General features: G+C 34.3%; 2 protein-coding genes across 2 annotated transcripts in view; one reads left to right on the plus strand and one right to left on the minus strand.

Moving 5' to 3' along the window:
- The window catches only part of LOC149899355 (coiled-coil domain-containing protein 63-like), a 41,677-nt gene that overhangs the window by 15,055 nt on the left and 7,028 nt on the right, over positions 1–19,594 (minus strand). Inside the window, exons 7-8 of the mRNA XM_090114501.1 lie at positions 15,862–16,012; positions 15,477–15,648 (exon numbers count right to left, since the gene is read on the minus strand). Coding sequence (XP_089970627.1) covers positions 15,477–15,648; positions 15,862–16,012 — 323 coding nt within the window. The remainder of the gene's footprint in view (positions 1–15,476; positions 15,649–15,861; positions 16,013–19,594) is intronic.
- Positions 9,847–13,254, plus strand: LOC149899356 (uncharacterized). The gene is made up of 3 exons (XM_090114401.1): positions 9,847–10,246; positions 10,468–10,559; positions 10,691–13,254. The coding sequence occupies exons 2-3, from the start codon at positions 10,472–10,474 to the stop codon at positions 12,784–12,786; spliced, it is 2,184 nt and encodes a 727-aa protein (XP_089970527.1). The 5' UTR covers positions 9,847–10,246; positions 10,468–10,471; the 3' UTR covers positions 12,787–13,254.

Below are 19,594 nucleotides of genomic sequence, written 5' to 3' on the forward strand. Positions count from 1 at the left end.
GTAACCGACTCCTTTCGAAGTTTCGACTCGATTTTGACCCACTTAAAACCGACGGATTTTGTTCAAATTTTGAACACATATCAAGGTCCGATGACAATACAATAATATCATAAATTTATCCTGATAAGGATCGCCAGGATCAGCTTAAAACATATGTTTGTATGTAACCAATTCTCCTTTCGATTCGATTTAGACCCACTAAAAACCGACGGATTTAATTTAAATTTTGTATACTTATACAAACCCGGTAACAATACAATAATTTCATGAATTTATCTTTTTATCCTGTTTAGTTTTTCAAACTATATTTAATTTTCTATCAACTGCAATGAGTGAAAACTAACATTATGACGTCACACGCGCTCGGGTGACGCTTCGGGAGTTGTCGGCGTGTCTTCGGTACTGGATTCAAAGACTAATTTTTATTTTGAAATAACTTTTGAATTATTGCAAAAAAAATAAAAATAAAAACAGTTTTGTTATAAAACTAACATATAATCTTTCCATTTATCACAAAAAAAAATTTAATTCAAATACTCAATTATTATTGGCTCGTAGCACGCGCAGGTCCACCTCTACTCGATCGCGCCAGCGATACTTAGGTCGTCCAACCGGCGGTCGGCCCAGGGGTCGCCCCAAATATGCCCTCTTCAGTCCTCGTTCCTCACCCATTCGTTCTACATGACCGAGCCAACGGAGCCGTTGTGCTTTTATTTCTCCAAGTATATTTGGCTCGGCCATTAGTTTTTCTAGTTCGGCATTTGTTCGGACTCTCCAGCTTCCATCCTCTCGTATGGTGGGACCAAAGATCTTGCGAAGAAGCCTTCTTTCGGTGACTAAAAGCTTGCGTTCTTCATTCTGGGTCAGGGTCCAGGCTTCATACCCATACATAAGTATTGGTCTTATGACCGTTTTGTATACACGCAATTTGGTGTTTTTGCTCAGAAGCCTGGACGCGAGCACCTTATACAAGGCTGCACCACATTTTAGGGTATTTTGGATACGGATATTAATTTCTTCCTCCCTGGAATGTGAGTCAGTTATAGTGCAACCCAGATATCTAAAACTAGCAACTCCTTTGTACGTCGTATCTCCAGCCTGTAGGTCTTGGCGTTGAGCTCGTGTATCTCTATACCGCTTCATGTGGAGATATTCCGTTTTGTTGGCATTGATTTTTAGTCCAACCTTTTCCGCTTCTTCTTTCAAGATACTCGCGGCTTCGCTCACTTCATCGCGGGTTTCACCTAACAATGCGAGGTCATCAGCATACCCAATCACCTTACCTTGACTTGAGTATTCGATATAAATTTCAGCTTGATACCAAAAACAAAAACATGACTGGATCATTATATGAAACAGTAAAATCAACAGTTTTTCAAATTCACGACAAATCTAATAAAAATATTTCAGTAGCCTAATTTTTGTCATTTTCGAAGCCTATTTTTTTTTTCTTTTAGGTAATACACCCGTAGGAAACTTATAGCATCTAAGGTTAGACAACCAATCAGAGCCACGCTAGAGGCGTGGCACGAAAATTCGCGATGCACGTGAGTCTAACGTTGCCAGATAGAATAAATTTGTTAAAATAATGCAGTAAAATATAAATAATACTTTATATTTTAATATTTTGGTCGGAACCGGGAGAACCGGGTTTCATACTATTCAGACCCGGTTCTCAAGATCATCAAAAAACCCGGGTTTACCCGGGTTTTTCGGAACCGGGTAAACCCGGGTGCATGCCCTAGTCCTACTATGACGGAGTAACTTTCGTATTTATCTACAAAACAGAAATGATTTGATTGTTTGTTTGTTTGTATTGGATAGGATCCGAAACTACTGGATTGATTTGAAAAATTATTTCACCATTCGAAGCAAAAATTATACCTACCTGATGAACATAGGCTACTTTTTATAACGGGAAAATACTTCATTCTTATGGGAATCGATGTCGAAATATTTCATTTTAGGCGCATAAAGAAAAAAAACGCAAAGGATCATTCAAAACCTTTTCTACGGTTTAAATCTCAAAACTTTTTGGTTCATACTTCATATAAATTATAAAGGTAATCTGATAGGATTATTTAGAAAATAAAACAAGATGACGTAGGTAGGTATTTAACTTTAGTTTCGATTTATTATCATTATGATGTTTTCATTATGAATTCTTGATATTCTTAACGACGCGGTTGGCGCAGAGGTAAAGTAACTGCCTACTGAGCTGATGGTCCCGGGTTCGATCCCCGGTCAGGGCAAATATTTGTGTGATGAACTTGATTATTTGTTTTTGGGTCTGGGTGTTATCTATATATGTATTTATAAAATATTAAATTATATTTATCGTCGTCTAGTACCCACAACATAAGCCTTAATTGAGATTACTGTGGGACTAGGTCGATTTGTGTAATATTGTCCTATAATATTTATTTATAATTTATATACTTATAATTAAATGTGACTAGAAATAATATACTTACTACGGTTTAAGTATAGGTTGTATTATGTATATTATTTTGTAATGAGATCTTGCAATCAAATATTCACACAATCTCGCAAGTTTTCCGACAATTCATTTTTCGTATGAAAACGATCAATACACTAGGTAGGTACCTACCAAATATAAGCCGCTACAGGAACGCAGTTAGTAATAATTAATAACGGCTTTAACCCATTTACAATATTTTTTATAGGTACTGCAAAGGCAATGAGGTTATGTATTAAAAACGTAGTATATTATTATTAGTCTGTGGTCTGTGATATTATTATTAGTCTGTGTTAAAAACGTGAAAAGTAACGTAAAAACGTCTGTAGTGCCATCTAGTATTCGTTAAGCATCGCCAAATCGGAGGAGAATAACTTGTTTATAGTAGTTTCATGAGATGGCGTTGTTTTGAATATAAACTTTTCTGTAAAATTAGTTAAAATCGAGTGAAAATTAAATTAAATAGGTAGGTTCCATTTACAAAAGTATGTAAAAAATTATAAAAAGCAATGAAATTGCAATTAAATCTAATTTTATTTTTTGCTGGTTAAAATGATACACTTAGCGGCATCTATTGGTAGACGGATGGCATTAATCGTCTTTTGTATGTAGTGCACCAGACATGATATTAGTATAGACTAGTGTTTTGTATTTTGCTGGGGTAAGAATATGAACAAAAGACACATTATATTTTGTAAATATTTTTTATTTAAATGAAATTACGATAATATGATAAGTTGCCATAATTTTCGATACTTAATAAAATAATAGCAATATTATAGGTAAATGAAAATGAATAACGGAGCAATCGTGTCAAACGCCGCTAACGTCAAATACAACAAAACAATTTCTAAATGGAATAATAAAAAGAAGGTTACACTGAACCTTCAAATAAAATAGACCTACCCAAGTGGGTATTCATATAAGTATATAATACTTTAATTTTGTCATGATATGATATCCTTCTAATATTATAAATGCGAAAGTTCGTATCATGTAAGGATGTTTGTTACTCTTTCACACAAATAAAAGACAAAACAATGGAATTTGGCACACACATAGAAGGTAACTTGGATTAACGCTTATGAGAGCTTTTGACGACGCGGTTGGCGCAGTGGTAAAGTAACTGCCTACTGTGCCGACGGTCCCGGGTTCGATCCCCGGTCAGGGCAAATATTTGTGTGATGAACTCAAATAATTGTTCTTGGGTCTGGGTGTTATTATCTATATATGTATTTATTAAATATTATATTTATCGTCGCCTAGTACCCACAACACAAGCCTTAATTGAGCTTACTGTGGGACTAGGTCGATTTGTGTAATAATGTCCTATAATATTTATTTATTTATTTATTTATTATTTATCCTGGAAATCCTACAGGAATGGAAACTATGCGTATTTTTCTTTGAAAACGCGGGCGAAGCCGCGGGTGTTAAGCTAGTAGGATATAATATCTGGACATACAATATGTAGTATACAACGACGGCACATATTAATTAATATGGTAATCATGTTTTAAAACAACGTAGTTAAAATACAATTTATTTATTTTATATTAATTCAATATTAAATTGAAAATAAAATTGTGTCAGATATTATTGCTTCCTAGTTGATGTCACATATTTATGCTTTTTGTGTGGAATCAACGCAAAATACAGAAATATAAAATTGTGTCAGATATTATTGCCACCTAGTTGGTGTCACATATTTATGCTTTGTGTGAGGAATCGAAGCAAAATACAGAAATATGAAATTGTGTCAGATATTATTGCTTCCTAGTTGATGTCACATATTTATGCTTTTTGTGAGGAGCCGATGCAAAATACAGAAATATGAAATTGTGTCAGATATTATTGCCACCTAGTTGGTGTCACATATTTATGCTTTGTGTGAGGAATCGATACAAAATACAGAAATATGAAATTGTGTCAGATATTATTGCTTCCTAGTTGATGTCACATATTTATGCTTTTTGTAAGGAATCGATGCAAAATACAGAAATATGAAATTGTGTCAGATATTATTGCCACCTAGTTGATGTCACATATTTATGCCGTGAACGGGAACTATGCGGTATTTCTGTGAAAACGCAGGCGAAGCCGCGGGCGGAAAGCTAGTGTCACATATTTATGCTTTTTGTGAGGAATCAATTATATTTTACAATACAGAAATATAAAATTGTGTCAGATATTATTGCCTCCTAGGTGACGTCACATATTTATGCTTCGAGAGGTTGTCACAATTATTTGCTCTACATTTTCGTCATATAATTTTGATGCCACTTTATTATGCTGCCTAATAATGTCAGATATTTTTGCTGTATACGGGCTGACATATATTATTGAATTTGTTCTAGTGACAGATATTTTTGCACATCGCCCCCTAGGCATATATTATTGCTCGTGACTGTACCTATTTTCGTTGTTTTATTTCAAGTGAACACGGCCATACAATTTTGTCACGAGCCGCCTATGATTGTAGGTACTTTTGTTAGGCTCCTTCGTCGTCCGCGTCGGCTCGAAAGTTCTTGATTTCATTGTCACGCGCTATGATTTGCGCGCGGATTTTCTTGTGTTGTGAATTTATTTTTGTATTATTATTATTTTTTATTTATTTTTTTATTTTATTGATTCAAATAAAATATTTCACTAGTATGCATTTGAGACTATATTGTATTATGTATAATTTATCGTAGGTATAGTTATTCTTATAACGCAGTTATATTTTCGGTGGGACAATTTGACCCGTGATTTTTCTGAAATATCACCACGTTGCAAATCACATCAATCATACACACGTATGACGAAAGTATAGTGGCTATAATTGACTCATCAGTTCATCACTGAAACCAGTGATAAATCAGTATATCATATTTTATTGTGTTTGAATATTTTTTAAACAACGATATATACAATATTATTATAAATCGGTAAACTACCAAAGTACTTCCGAATTTTCAGACAGACAAACAAGTAGGTAGTTTGAACACGCAGTTTTCTTATACTAGTAGCAAAAATCAAAACCATAATATTATGTTTACCTACTATATTTTACTAAAAGTCGAGTGCGTCGAAATCGTAAATAATAATATGTTTTTCACCTTCCTGGTTATTTTCCCATAGTAAATAGTGTTTTAGGTTTGTTGTTGTAGGTAGGAATAATAATAATTATTCTTACATGTTGGTTATGAAATGTATATTGAAATAATTTACTTTTACAAATCATTAGTGATATAAGTTTTGAGTGAAAATGCTTGGATCAGCATAATATTATATGGTACTTCAAATACATGTTTTGATAAAAAAAACAATAGTGTAATAAAATAAAACTGCGTTTTATTGTAATCAATGTTGACAATTTTAAATTCCAAAATTATTGATCAATAAAATAGTTTACACCAACAAATATAACTTTTATTTTTATAACAATCGTTCATAATATAAACCGTAGCAGGTGGCGTTTTGAAGTTCTGTCTACTCATACAGAAAAATGGAAAACTTGTTTTTTTTGTAAACAATTTATTACTCATGTTGTTTGGCAACTCGAAGCGTGGTCGTCCGTCGTAGGTACTTTTGTTCGGCGTCGCGTCGTCGTCCGCGTCGGCTTGATATAAAACATTCTTGATTTCATTGACACGCGCTATGATTTGCGCGCGGAATTTCTTGTGTTGTGAATTTATTTTTGTATGCTATGCATTTTAATTGAATCAAATTGCAATATTTCTCTAGTATGCATTTGAGACTATATTGTAATAATTGATCGTGGGTAGGTATAGTAATTAATTATTCTAATAACGCAATTATATTTTCGGTGGGATTCAAAACAAAAAATTGGCCCGTGATTTTTATGAAATTTCACCACATTGCAAATTATATATTATACAATTACAATTACAATTATTATAAATCGGTAAACTATCAAAGTAATTACAAACTTGCAAAATATGCTTTTCCGAATTTTCAGACAGACACACAATTTTATTAGTTTGTTTTAGCAAAGTAGGTACCTATACCTATACGCTTACGTCGCGCGTCGCGTCGTCGAAAACGGTGCGCCCAGAAACAAACATACCTACCTAATTCAGTTACAATCCTTTTTTTGTTCCGTAATTTATTGTATTTATTCTAATACGATTTTTTTTATTCGTCGGCCAGTTCTACTAGGTATAAAAAGATAAAATTGAAATATAATTATTATTGTAGCGACAGCCATATTATGTTACTATGTTTTCGTAAATATGTTTTTCACCTTCCTGGTTATTTTCACATAATCTTATTCTTATACATATATAAAAATGAATCGCAAAATGTGTTGGTAAGCGCATAACTCGAGAACGGCTGAACCGATTTCGATCATTCTTTGTTTATTATATTCCTTGAAGTACGAGGATGGTTTTTATGTAGAGAAAACGTAAATATTATGTACCACGGGCGAAGCCGGGGCGGACCGCTAGTATATATATATAAATGAATCGCAAAATGTGTTGGTAAGCGCATAACTCGAGAACGGCTGAACCGATTTCGATAATTCTTTTTTTATTATATTCCTTGAAGTACGAGGATGGTTCTTATGTAGAGAAAACGTAAACATGTACCACGGGCGAAGCCGGGGCGGACCGCTAGTCTAATATAAAAATGAATCGCAAAATGTGTTGGTAAGCGCATAACTCGAGAACGGCTGAACCGATTTCGATAATTCTTTTTTTATTATATCCCTTGAAGTACGAGGATGGTTCTTATAGCTAGAGAGCTAGTTAGTTTAGTTTTAGTGCAGTGGCAGTGTAAATGTTGTTGTTGAGGTTATGTAAATTTAACACTTTAACTACCAAGATATAAAGAAATGAGGATAGGACACAATAACTATTGGTTGAGGTATTTATAAACTCATAATATACTTTTAAAAAAATTTCTAGAATTAAATTAGAACAGCTGATTCAAAATAGCCTAAAAAATCTTAATAATAATAATTACGCTTCACAGCAAGAAGAAATGTACCATATGTACCCGCACAAAGTCGATATTGTGTTGCCTACCGTTCGACTCAATGGCTAGGGTTGTAACTACCTTTAATAATTATTACCAAACTAATAAACCGAGTGATGCGAAATAACCATAATTCTTTTAGAGTTTGATAAAATGATCAGGCAGGTATTTTCTTTAATCCTCTGAATTCTCGGTTACTAAATTGTATCGTTGAAATTATTCTTAATCGCGTAAATTTAATAAATAATCATATGGAAAACACTTTTCATTTGTTTTTTTACTTTCACGCCCAACTACTATACAATAATTACGTTGTTTCGGTATTTTGACGAGAAAACGCAGGAAACATCCGTTGTATCATTTTAGATAGATTGTATATTTTGTATCTGTAGAATTGAAATCAAAGCTATGTATATGTTGTCTCCATTCTTTTCTTATCGGATTGTTGATCCCAATGCGAATGCGTCACTTAAATTTTATAAAAGACAATTAAGAACATCAAAAATAAAGTGATACGTAAATATTTCACAGTGCAATATATTATGTAATTAATAATAATTATATATTTATGAAAAAATAATTACATCAGATTTAATAATAGCAATTGTTTTGAATGTACATAATATGAATAAATGATTACATCATAATAGTAATAATCACAATTGTTTTATTTCCCATTTATTGCAACCCTAGCATATTTTCATGTAGCAGCAGAAGTACCTACACTGGCGGCGCGGCGGCATCGTGCGACATCAAAGGCATTGCCTTACTAGGTAAGTTTATAATGACTCATTTCTTTTATTATATAATTTACGTTTTACTTTTACAGAATCCGATTCAATGGATTATGAAGACGAGTCACACAACGCCATACGATAGTGATGATGAATGAACATTTCAATAAATGCATGCGTGTTTTTTTATGTTGTTTTGTAATTGTTAATTGTTTCTTAAATAAAGAAATAAACTAAATATTTAAATGATGATTTGTTATTTGCAACACAACTTTATATTTGAGATTCTTTACAAATGTATATTTAGTTTTGTATCATCAAATTTATAAATTTTATTCCATAGTTTTCAAAATTAAATGTAAATGACCATAAAAACATTAATAAAGTAAATCATTGATGTAAGGTCAGGGAACGTAATACATATATACATCTGACCATGTAGAAGCTAAGTCTTGTTGACTGCTGAAGTCTGTAAAGTTTTGTTGTCTGCTGAAGTCTGTACGCAATGAAAATGTCTGCCGTTTCGAAAATAAGTTTTTAAGACCCTAATAAATAAAATATATGAATGGCAGATCTGGTCAAATACTTTCAAAATTGTATTTTTTTCAGCACTTTCATAAGTGTCTGCCAGAATGTTATCCGCGTGATAATGGTCTGCCATTGTTATTTTCCGATAGTAATAATAATCTATTTTCAAATATCAAAATGGCAGACGTGGTCAAATGGTTTCAAAGTTCGCCAAAAATTTCCACCTGTCTTACCTAAGCGCGCGCCCCGTCCACCACTCTGGGCTTAGTGACTCCTCATCTCATGTATAGTAGGTATAGGGGAATCAACACACAAAAATCCAGGTCTGGTCAAATACATACAGGTAGCTTTGCGCTAGCTCTCTAGCTATTACTTCTTATGGAGAGAAAACGTAAACATGTACCACGGGCGAAGCCGGGGCGGACCGCTAGTAAATAATAAAATAATAAATAGTGTATTAGATTTGTTATTGTATCTTGTATACCTACGAATAATTATTCTTACGTCTTGTTGGGAAATGTTCAAATACCTACCTATTGAAATAATTTACTGTTACAAATCATTAGTGTTATTAGTTTTGAGTGAATAGGCATGGATCAGAAATTCAGAATATAATATGCTACTAACTACTCAAATACATATCTACATGTTTACACAACAAACACCGTCAGTGACAAACACTATGGATACCTACGCTCGCGAATGCAAATTCGGTGATTTACTAATTATTGATACCTAGTCATTGAATTCGTTTTGAAATAGCCTGTACTTTGTAATTTTTAGTGTTATAGACATTTATAAAATGTGGTGCTCATTTTTTTGTAATAAATCATCCCGAACGCTATTGTATTTTCGTTGTTTTATTTCAAGTGAACACCTATACAATTTTGTCACGAGCCGCCTAGCTGGCCTCTGGGTGAAATAAACAAGTCAAATGATTTTTGTTCTAATTGTATTTTGGTAGTAGTTTGTTTAGAATTTACATTACCATTGTTTAATTTTTATTTTGTATTTGCAGTAAAATAAAAAGATGAAAAACTTCATTAGGTATATTGTACGACACCTCACTCTGAATCGCGCTAGCGAAATTTTTTCGTTACAGAGCACATATCGACGGTTAAGAACCAATAGTGTCTATCTCAATTTTTTACGTTTTTCACTTTTTAATGTAGGTAGATTTAAAGTTTAATTTGGCTTGGCCTACTCATGCACATATCTCAAAATTCACAAAATTGTTGTAGTTATTCGCTATAGAAATTCCATCTAAGTTAAGAGCACGTGTATTATTCTGCCAATACTGTTTATCTCTTATCCATTGCGGCTGTACCTCGCCGCATCTAGCGTGAGACTGACAAATTGGCAAGTGGCAGGGCCCGGCAGTGCGTGCGGTTCGAGGATGCGACAGTGATAGATTAGAAAGAGACAGTTTATTGTATTCAAAAGTAGCAAAGGAGTAGTTTCAGTTGTTCGCTAGATGTTCTGTGGTCAGTTGTTTCTGTGCGAGTTTCGACAAGTTTAGTAGGTAAGTAATTTTGCAACTATAATATTAGTATTGATACAATTTTTGTTTGAGAAGAAAGTTTTGTGTTTGATTACATATTTAGCCGAAAATTATTCAATATGTATCTATGTTTTAAGTGCAATTGTTGATAAACAAACAACTAATGTTGAGATAGATATTATTTCCAGAATTTATTTCGAAGAATCATATTTGTAATTGTGATTATATCATTTTTATTCCAGTAAAATGGCTAATCGGTTTAAGGGATTTAGATCAAACATGATCTTGAGTCTACTGAAGGCTGAACATGAACCTAATAATGTTGGACTTGACGGTGAGTTGCTTTTTATTATCACACAAGCTTTTATTTTATTTGCAACGTTCATATGCAAGTATGTATGTTCGTAGGAGATTTCATTTAATGAATTGATATACTTTAAACTGATGAACCTGTTTATTTTACAGATAATACAAAAAAAAACATAAAACCTGAATCCTCTGCACTAACACATAATAAAATCGACCCACCTATGAAACCAATTGTTATAGATAAGCATGAGCGTATTCTTCTGGAAAAACAAAATATTTTCAGAATCTGTTTAAAAAATCCGAAATCTTTATCATTAAGTGATTTAACTCAAGATGACCAGAAACAGTCTACCAAAAGAGCACTATCTGCGCCTCCGGAAGCTATAATATTAGACTATTCCTGTGTAAGCCCTTCAATTGCATTTGACTTTTATTTTAATGATTACCCACAAGTTAATGAAGAACCACAGGTGCAAAATATAAATGAAAGTACAACAGACTGTGAAACAAGTGAAGATGATTACGGAAAAGTTAATGAAGGCCGAAAACGTCGTAATATAGCGAAAAAAGATGAATGGAAAAAACTTGCAGCACAAAGAAAAAGAATGCGCGGCGAAGAATATTTAGGGTATTCAAAGCCTCGAAACGAGAAAATGCGGCAAGACCAGATACGACCAGCTAAGCAAATGGGTGATGCATGCACTTCGGACTTTTGCAGAAGAAGCAAATTCAGAGGTTGTAATAATTTTGAAGAAGACACACGCAAATCCATTCATAGTTACTTCTGGAAACATCTTAATTGGGGCGAAAGAAAAATGTATGTCAGAGGACTTGTAAACCGTACTAGGACTACTCAGAAAACGAAAGGTGAAGAACCTTCTCGTCGAGAGGGCACATTAAGTTATTTTTTGCCTAAACCAGGGAATGAAGGTAAAATTCAAGTTTGTAAGCAAATGTTCTTGAATACTCTGTCACTGAAGCCTACCACTGTTCAGCTGTGGGTAAAAGACGCTAGTTTCAATGAGGACACAGCAAATCAGGAGAATAGCCAGGTAAATAGACAAAATGCAAAGATGGTAGCCTTAAATGACTATTTTAAAAGTATCCCAAAAATGCCATCACATTATGCTCGTAAGGATACTAGAAAACTATACTTGGAGCCTGTATATCGTACTATATCTGATGTATTTAACGCCTATAAACAACATTGCAATGACATAAATATACCTGCTGTATCTAGATACACATTTGATAGAAGTTTTAAACAAAATAATTTATCAATATATACTTTGAAAAAAGATATGTGTGATATTTGTCTTGGCCATAATGAAGGTAATATCGATGAGCATATTTATCAAGAGCATCTTATAAAAAAAAATAGAGCCAGGGAAGAAAAGGCAAAGGATAAAGAGGATGCAGCAATGGGACATTGCATTTTATTAACGATGGACCTAGAATCGGTTAAAGTTTGCCCTTACTCCACGGCTAGCGCTTTATACTTTAAAACGAAATTGACATGCCATAATTTTACACTCTTTGATTTGATTTCACGCCATTGCACATGTTACTGGTTCACAGAAACGGCGGCAGACCTTACTGCGAGTACATTCGCGTCATTTGTGATAGACTACTTAGAGCGCCATTGTCTACCGAAGAAATTGCCAATAATTATTTATTCCGATGGTTGTACTTACCAAAATCGGAACGTTATAATGGCAAATGCGCTTTTGAACTTAAGTATAAAGCACAAAATCACCATCACCCAAAAGTTCCTCGAACGTGGTCACACTCAAATGGAGTGTGATTCGGTTCACAGTGCGATTGAACGGAAGCTCTCAAATCGTGTAATTCATTTGCCATGTGATTATGTTTCGGTAACTAAAGAAGCAAGGGCGTCAAATCCTTACGAAGTAATTCAGATTGACCATAGTTTTGTGAAAAATTATGCCGATACATCTACTTGGCTTTACAAAACTATAAGGCCAGGACGCAAAGCTGGTGACCCTACTGTAACAGACTTAAGAGCTATTCTTTACAACCAAGAAGACACTATTCAAGTAAAACTACATTTCGACCAGGATTGGTTTGCCTTGCCACAAAGGCCAAAAAGATATAACCCCGACGTGTCTTATTCGACCTTAAATGAAAATATGATTCCCATAACTGCCTCGAAGTACCAGCACCTCCAAGAGCTCAAACAAGTTCTACCAAATGAATGTCATAATTTTTATGATACACTGCCCCATTTGTAGTACGTGTGTGTGTGTCAGTGTATTTGTTGTATGTTTCTGTTTTTACTAAAAATTTAAAGTATTTTTTAGTTATTTAGAAGTCTTTTTCAGTTATTTTAAAGTATTTTTTAGTTATTTAGAAGTCATTTTCAGTTATTTTAAAGTTATAGTATAATATTTCATCTTCCATTGTGATCATTATTAAAAAATATGATTTTTTCATTGTGTTGTTTTATTTCAAAAACGGCTAACTACTACTTATTTAAAAAATATTTACACTAATAAAACCAATACCACCTAACTCACGTTAATTGTAAATTGGCCAATCTTAACCTAATGCTAGCATATATATCGCATTTCAGCCTATTTTTTCTATTTTTACATGTATAAACATTTCAAGTATCTTTCTATTCAAAGCCGAGAAATGTTTTTTTTATCTCCTGTAAAGTTAACTTTATTGAGATAGACACTATTGATTCTTAATCGTCGATATACAACTTTCGGACAATCTTCATTGAGGCCGGCCGGCAAATCGAGTATGTCGAGAAACTTCACTTATTCGATGGAGGTATTCTACCTTCCTTCCTCCACAGTTGTGGGACCCCGACGTGCATTGAACACGCAGCTTTCTGATACTAGTAGCTAAAATCAAAACCACAGATATGTCTGTGATCAAAACCATAATAATATTTTTACCTATTATTTTACTAAAAGTCGAGTGCATCGAAATCGTAAATATGTTTTTCACCTTCCTGGTTTTTTTTCCATAGTAAATAGTGTTTTTGATTTGTTGTTGTATGAATAATTATTCTTACTTGTTATGAAATGTATTTTGAAATAATTTACTTTTACAAATCATTAGTGATATTAGTTTTGAGTGAAAATGCTTGGATCAGCATAATATCATATTTGCTACTTCAAATACATGTTTTGATAAAAAAAAAACAATAGTGTAATGTAGGTAATAAAATAAAACTGCGTTTTATTGTAGGTAATCAATTTTGACATTATTTATTTCCCAAAATTACAATAAAATAGTTTACGCCAACAAATATAACTTTTATTTTTATAACAATCCTACTTCCTACTAATGCGAAAGTTTGTGAGGATGTGTATGTGTGTGTTTCACGCAAATACTACTGAACCGATTACAATGAAATTTAGCACACATATAGAACTTAACTTGGACACATTGAATAGGTTTTATCCCGGAAACCCCACGGGAACGGGAACTATACGGGTTTTTTTTTGAAAATGCGGGCGGAAAGCTAATCGTTCATAATAATATAAACCGTAGCAGGTGGCGTTTTGAAGTTTTGTCTACCCATACAGAAAAATGAAAACCACAGGAGATTGCCCAAGTGACTATGGCACTTGGTATCGCAATCAAACTTATTGTGTCAAGATGAAATATAGCTCAATTTAAAGCTTGATGTTAGTACTTTTAGATATGATTAAAGTTTTTATGTAAATAAGCCGCAGTTCGCGACAATAAAAATAAAACAATAGTTTTATTCAACACTTCAAAAAACTACTTAATCGAGTTTAAACTAACGATGAACGTTAAGTTTTTCATTTATTACATAGGTAATATTTTAATTTACAAGACAAATGTGAAAAGTAAATCGTAATTTAAACATTATTTCAAAATAACATCGAACAATGCGTCGAACACATTCATTTGACATTTCAAATAGAAACTATGACATATGACGTTTGCAAGAGAGATAGATATAGGTATGTGTCAAAACAAAACTTTTACTTTTATTTCTATTTATTCGGTATAATTACAACTTAATAGTGATAAATATGATCATTATAAATACAAATAGGAATTAACAATATCACGAACACGTGACACAACTAGTATTTTACCGATTCCATACGTAGTCATACATGTTTCAAAAGAAAAACTTTTACTTTTACTATTATTTCAATTTATCCGGTTTAATTAAGACTTAATATTGATACATATGATCATTATAAATACAAATAGGAATTAACAATATAACGAATACGTGGCACAACTAAAATTTTACCGATACCACCCGTGGTCATTCTCCTTTGTGGGTCATTTGTAACAGGATGGCGGTTCTACAGCGAAAAAAGAAAAATGATGGTCAGAACGCTGATACCGGATACCTTAAGATACTGTAATATAAAATATTACTAGATTAGATAAAATATTATAGGTAGTATCTTCACCGTGTGTGACGCGCTTTACATTCACGCCATCTAGAGTTAAATCTTTATCATTTTTGTATACGTCTGTGTGTGTAAACGACCCTGTATGCAATGACAGATGTTAAAACGCATAATTTTACCGAATTGGGTGGATTTTAAGGCAATGATATAACATATTTCAATAAAATATAATATTCAGTAACCGCCATGACTATTCCTAGGTTTGATGACTATTCCAATTACGCAAAAACTCAAATAAACTAGAAATGTAGAATTCAGCGCCATCTAGCGGGATATTGGCTGGGAACAGATCGTTGCAATCACCTTAAACTTTCAAATCAAGCTTTTTAATACTAAGACAGTTCTGATGTCTTTTAGTCATCTTCTTCTCAGCGAGTGTGTTATTTATATTTTATTTGACTAAGTGTCTACAGGTAACTTGGCTAACTGTCTACAGGTAACTTGACTAAGTGTCTACAGGTAACTTGACAAAGTGTTATGCGACTATTTGTTAGTGTAACACTAACCTGGCAAGTGAGTGAACTTGCTGCAACAACGTATCAAGTACGGAGCGAGTCTTTTCACACGAGTCCCGCATTTCCTGTCGAGTCTTTTGTTTCTCAGCGAGTGTGTTCCGAAGGGAATCGATGCTGACTTGCTGTTTGTGCAATTTGGCTTGGTGTTTCGTGTGTTCCTCCTCTATAGAATAAGTTAAGTTATAACTTTAGTAACATGAAAGTTGATATTTCCTAATTTGAATTCCAATAATGATCATTTTAGGAACTGAAAGCGTTAACGAAATACTTTTATGTATAAAAAAATTTCTATGCGCCGGATATTTGAAATAAATTGGATTCTACATTATAAAAAAAAAACATTATTATGAATGGTTCTAAGGTAAGAAATTCGTACCAATATTTGCTCTAAGCGATTTGACATTATCGCTCAAGTTCTTTAGTTCAGTGTTAACTTCGTTTATGTAGTTGAATAGCGCGTAATTCTCTTCCTCACGTCGCGTGAACTCTAAAATAAGTTTATCGACGTCATCTTCCTGCATGTATTCCTGAAATGCATTTTTTTAAGTGTTAAAATATGAAAATATCTCGGCTAGATTGTGATACAAGTTCTAATACTAATAATTTCATTATTTAATTGTTTGTGTAAGTTTCTTTTAGCTGTATGTACTTCTGATACATTATGTTATATTATGTTATTTTTAGAAGTAAGTATAGTAGCGATAGTCGATCACGTACGCAAACACGTAAATACTCACGTATGTAGTGTAAGTGAGAATGTGTATTTGTGCGTGTGCATTTATTTGTAGGCGTACGTAGTTATTCATGTTCATAAGTCACGTATTCATGTGTTTATAATTTTAAAATTAATTGATTTCCTTTGTATATGTGCGTGCACGAGAGCATATGTCGGTATGTATAAGTGTGTAGTGTAAACTAGTGATGTGCGTAAGTGCTCGTATGTGTGCGTGCATGAGTGCATACATCATTGCATGCGTGCGTGCGTAAATTTTGAACGTGTAGGTACATGAAATGAGTTTGTGCTTAGTAAGCACAAACGCACTGCTTACGTAAGCATATTGCGTGTGTGCGTGCGTGTGTTCGTATGCATGTTTTGGTAAATGTGTGCGTTTGTTTGCATGGAAAGAAAGAAAGAAGAAAGAAAAGACATTTATTTCTAGATAAAGGTACACACACACAAGAAGAAAACACAAAATAGAAGAAAAAAGAAAGTACGATACATAATAAAATTAGACATAAATTAGACGCCATGTTTGTTGAGAATCTGGTACTGTGTGTGCACTGCATATCCAGAAAAGGGTCTTGACTCAGCTTTCTGCCATAATCGCAGCAAGCTGCGACTACAGCGCTGGTATTCTGTCAAGACCGAATGGAGGGTGTGCTTTCGACTTTCCACTGATTTGCTACAGAAAAATAATATAAATAATAAATAGATAACTAATACAAATAATAGATATTAATAAATAAATAAATATGAATATGAATTTAAATGATAATAAGAGATGCGGTGTTGATTGGTTGATTGGTGCTTTAAATACTATGCAGTAACTACTGTTCTGCCAGAAGTAAATGCTTTAACTTTTGTTTAAAAGTGATTTTGGATCGAAGTTGACGCAGAGGCGGCGGTATATTATTCCAGCATTTTGTGGCACAGTATTTAAAGCAACCACGAAAAGCCATGCTATGATGCTTCGGTACTGAGAGTACATCAACATTAGATCTTAAAGGATTCCGACTTGTGTCCTTACGCCAGACAAGCTTCTCAAATAGATACAAAGGGCGTTTAGTTTTCACAAGATCAAACAGGAAGCATGCCATGAAGAGCTTGTGTCTATTCCTCATGTTAAGCATCTTTGAAGAGTTAAGAAAAGGTGTTATGTGGGACCTGGCAGGAATATTAAAGCAGAATCTGGCACAGGCGTTCTGAACTCTTTGCAAAAGCCTCCGTGACCGTTCCAGTAGACAAGACCCGAATACGTTAATGCAGTAATTGAGTCTAGAAAGGACAAGGGACTCGCACAACACAATTCGGAGATCCGTATTAATAAAGGGACGCAACTTATACATTACTTTTAGACGATAGAAGCACCCTTTAACAATCTCAAGAATATGGCTTTCGAATTTGAGATTACTGTCAAAGATCACTCCCAAATTACGAGCCTCTTCCACTTCTTGAATCGGGAAGCCATCAATGGATATTGACAAATTCAGATTTTTTGCTTTATGAACCTGCCCCTTTGTCCCGATAATCATATATTTGGACTTGACGGGGTTTAATAGCAGAGAGTTGTTAGATGCCCAGGTTGCAATACGACTCAAATCCGCTGTGAAACCAGACAAAGTCGCCGCGACGTTATCGTATTTTATTCGAGAGTATATTTGCAGGTCGTCCGCATATAGATGGTAGTTGGAGTTGATAAGGCACCGCGTAATGTCTGCTGAATAAATTATGAACAAAAGAGGGCCCAATATCGAGCCCTGGGGAACACCACGTGTCAGCAAGAGCTCCGAAGAGACGTTAGAAGAGCCATCGTTGTTGTTCAGAATTACCCTCTGTACACGGTCTCGCAAGTAACTATCAAACCATTTGCAAGCGCCGTCATCAAATCCATAAAAGCGAAGCTTACTGATCATGAGTTCAAAATTGATCGAGTCAAAAGCTCTAGAAAAGTCCAACAGTGCGAGCAAAGACGCGCTGCCCATATCTTCATTAGATAAGAGATCGTCTACGACATTCAGCAGGGCCGAGCAGGTGCTATGGCTCTTCCGGAAACCTGATTGGTACTTCGGCAAGATATTATTCTCTTCACAATAAATAACTATTTGATTGTACACGATTCTTTCCAATAATTTTGAAAAATATGGAAGCAAACTAATTGGCCTTAGGTCTTTAAATTCTGAAGGTTCATTGTTTTTAGGTAGTGGTCGGACTAAAGCTATCTTCCAAGCAGATGGAAAAATTAAAGTTTCAAGTGAACGATTTAGAATAGCAGTCATGGCTTTTAATGTGGTTGGCAATGTAAGCAAAATCATCTCTCTCGATATTTTATCGTGGCCTTGCGCATTCAATTTTATCGCAAGTATTAGCTTCCCCACGGTTTCCTCGTCGACAGGTTTCAAAGAAAAATATCCCGTTGTGAATTTATGATTGTTAAAGTAATCTAAGGTAGGTTTATGAGTCGTATTTGGAGCTGGGATATTTAGAAAATGGGAATTTATTGCATCTGGATCCCGTAAATGGTCAGGTATATCAGTACTGTCGCGAAAATTGGGCAGTACGTATTTTTTCAAATTTTTCCAAAGTAGCTTTGAGTTATGGGAATGTGATTGGATCTGAGACTGATAAAAAGCCAACTTTTCTTGTTGCATGGCCCTTGTATGTGCTTGTATACACCACTAGTTTTTAATCAGTACAAAAAATTTTACAGGGTGTTAAGTATCTTTAACCAATCATACTTGTGTAAGAAATAATTAAAAACACTAGCAAACAGAAATGTCCCAAAATTGTCCACATAAATATGTAAAAATTGTTAAACCTATAATTTAATCAATGACCCACACTAGGTATTGTGTTGTAATTTTCTAGCGTACGATTTCGAGTAGGTCCGCCGCACAGATCCATTGATAAATTCCGGCAAACTCGCGTCGAAGCTCCGCCATTCCTCACCCCGCCACCCCCTTTCCCTCTGCGGCCTGCGCCCGCGTCGCACCCCAACGGCCCCCCGCGCCAACGCGACATTCGACAAACAGTGCCAAATTGTTAGCGGAAGTGAAAACTTGCTTTTTTTCGTCGCGTTTGTTTACGTTCTTCCCGGTACGATGTCATATCAATTCACATCACGGGATTATGCTTCGTGCGTTCTTTTTGAGTGGAGAAAATGCGAGTGCAGCAGTACGTATGTACAGATAAGAAGTACCCGAGTCCCGAACGCTCGATCGCCAAATGTACGAACTGTGGTAAATGCTTACCAGCAGGCGTTGTCACAAAATGTTTTCGTGTAATGTACTAGCGTATTTTGAAGAGGATCCTCGACGTAGTACGAATGTCGAATAACGCTGCGGTTCATGAATTTCTCACAGCGGAGTTTGGAAGTCAGTGGATCGGTCGA

This window comes from Colias eurytheme, chromosome 21 (assembly GCF_061535395.1).
Source record: "Colias eurytheme isolate Ceu_HAF_F1 chromosome 21, ilColEury1 Martin Lab GWU primary, whole genome shotgun sequence".
NCBI classification, from domain to species: Eukaryota; Metazoa; Arthropoda; class Insecta; order Lepidoptera; family Pieridae; genus Colias; species Colias eurytheme.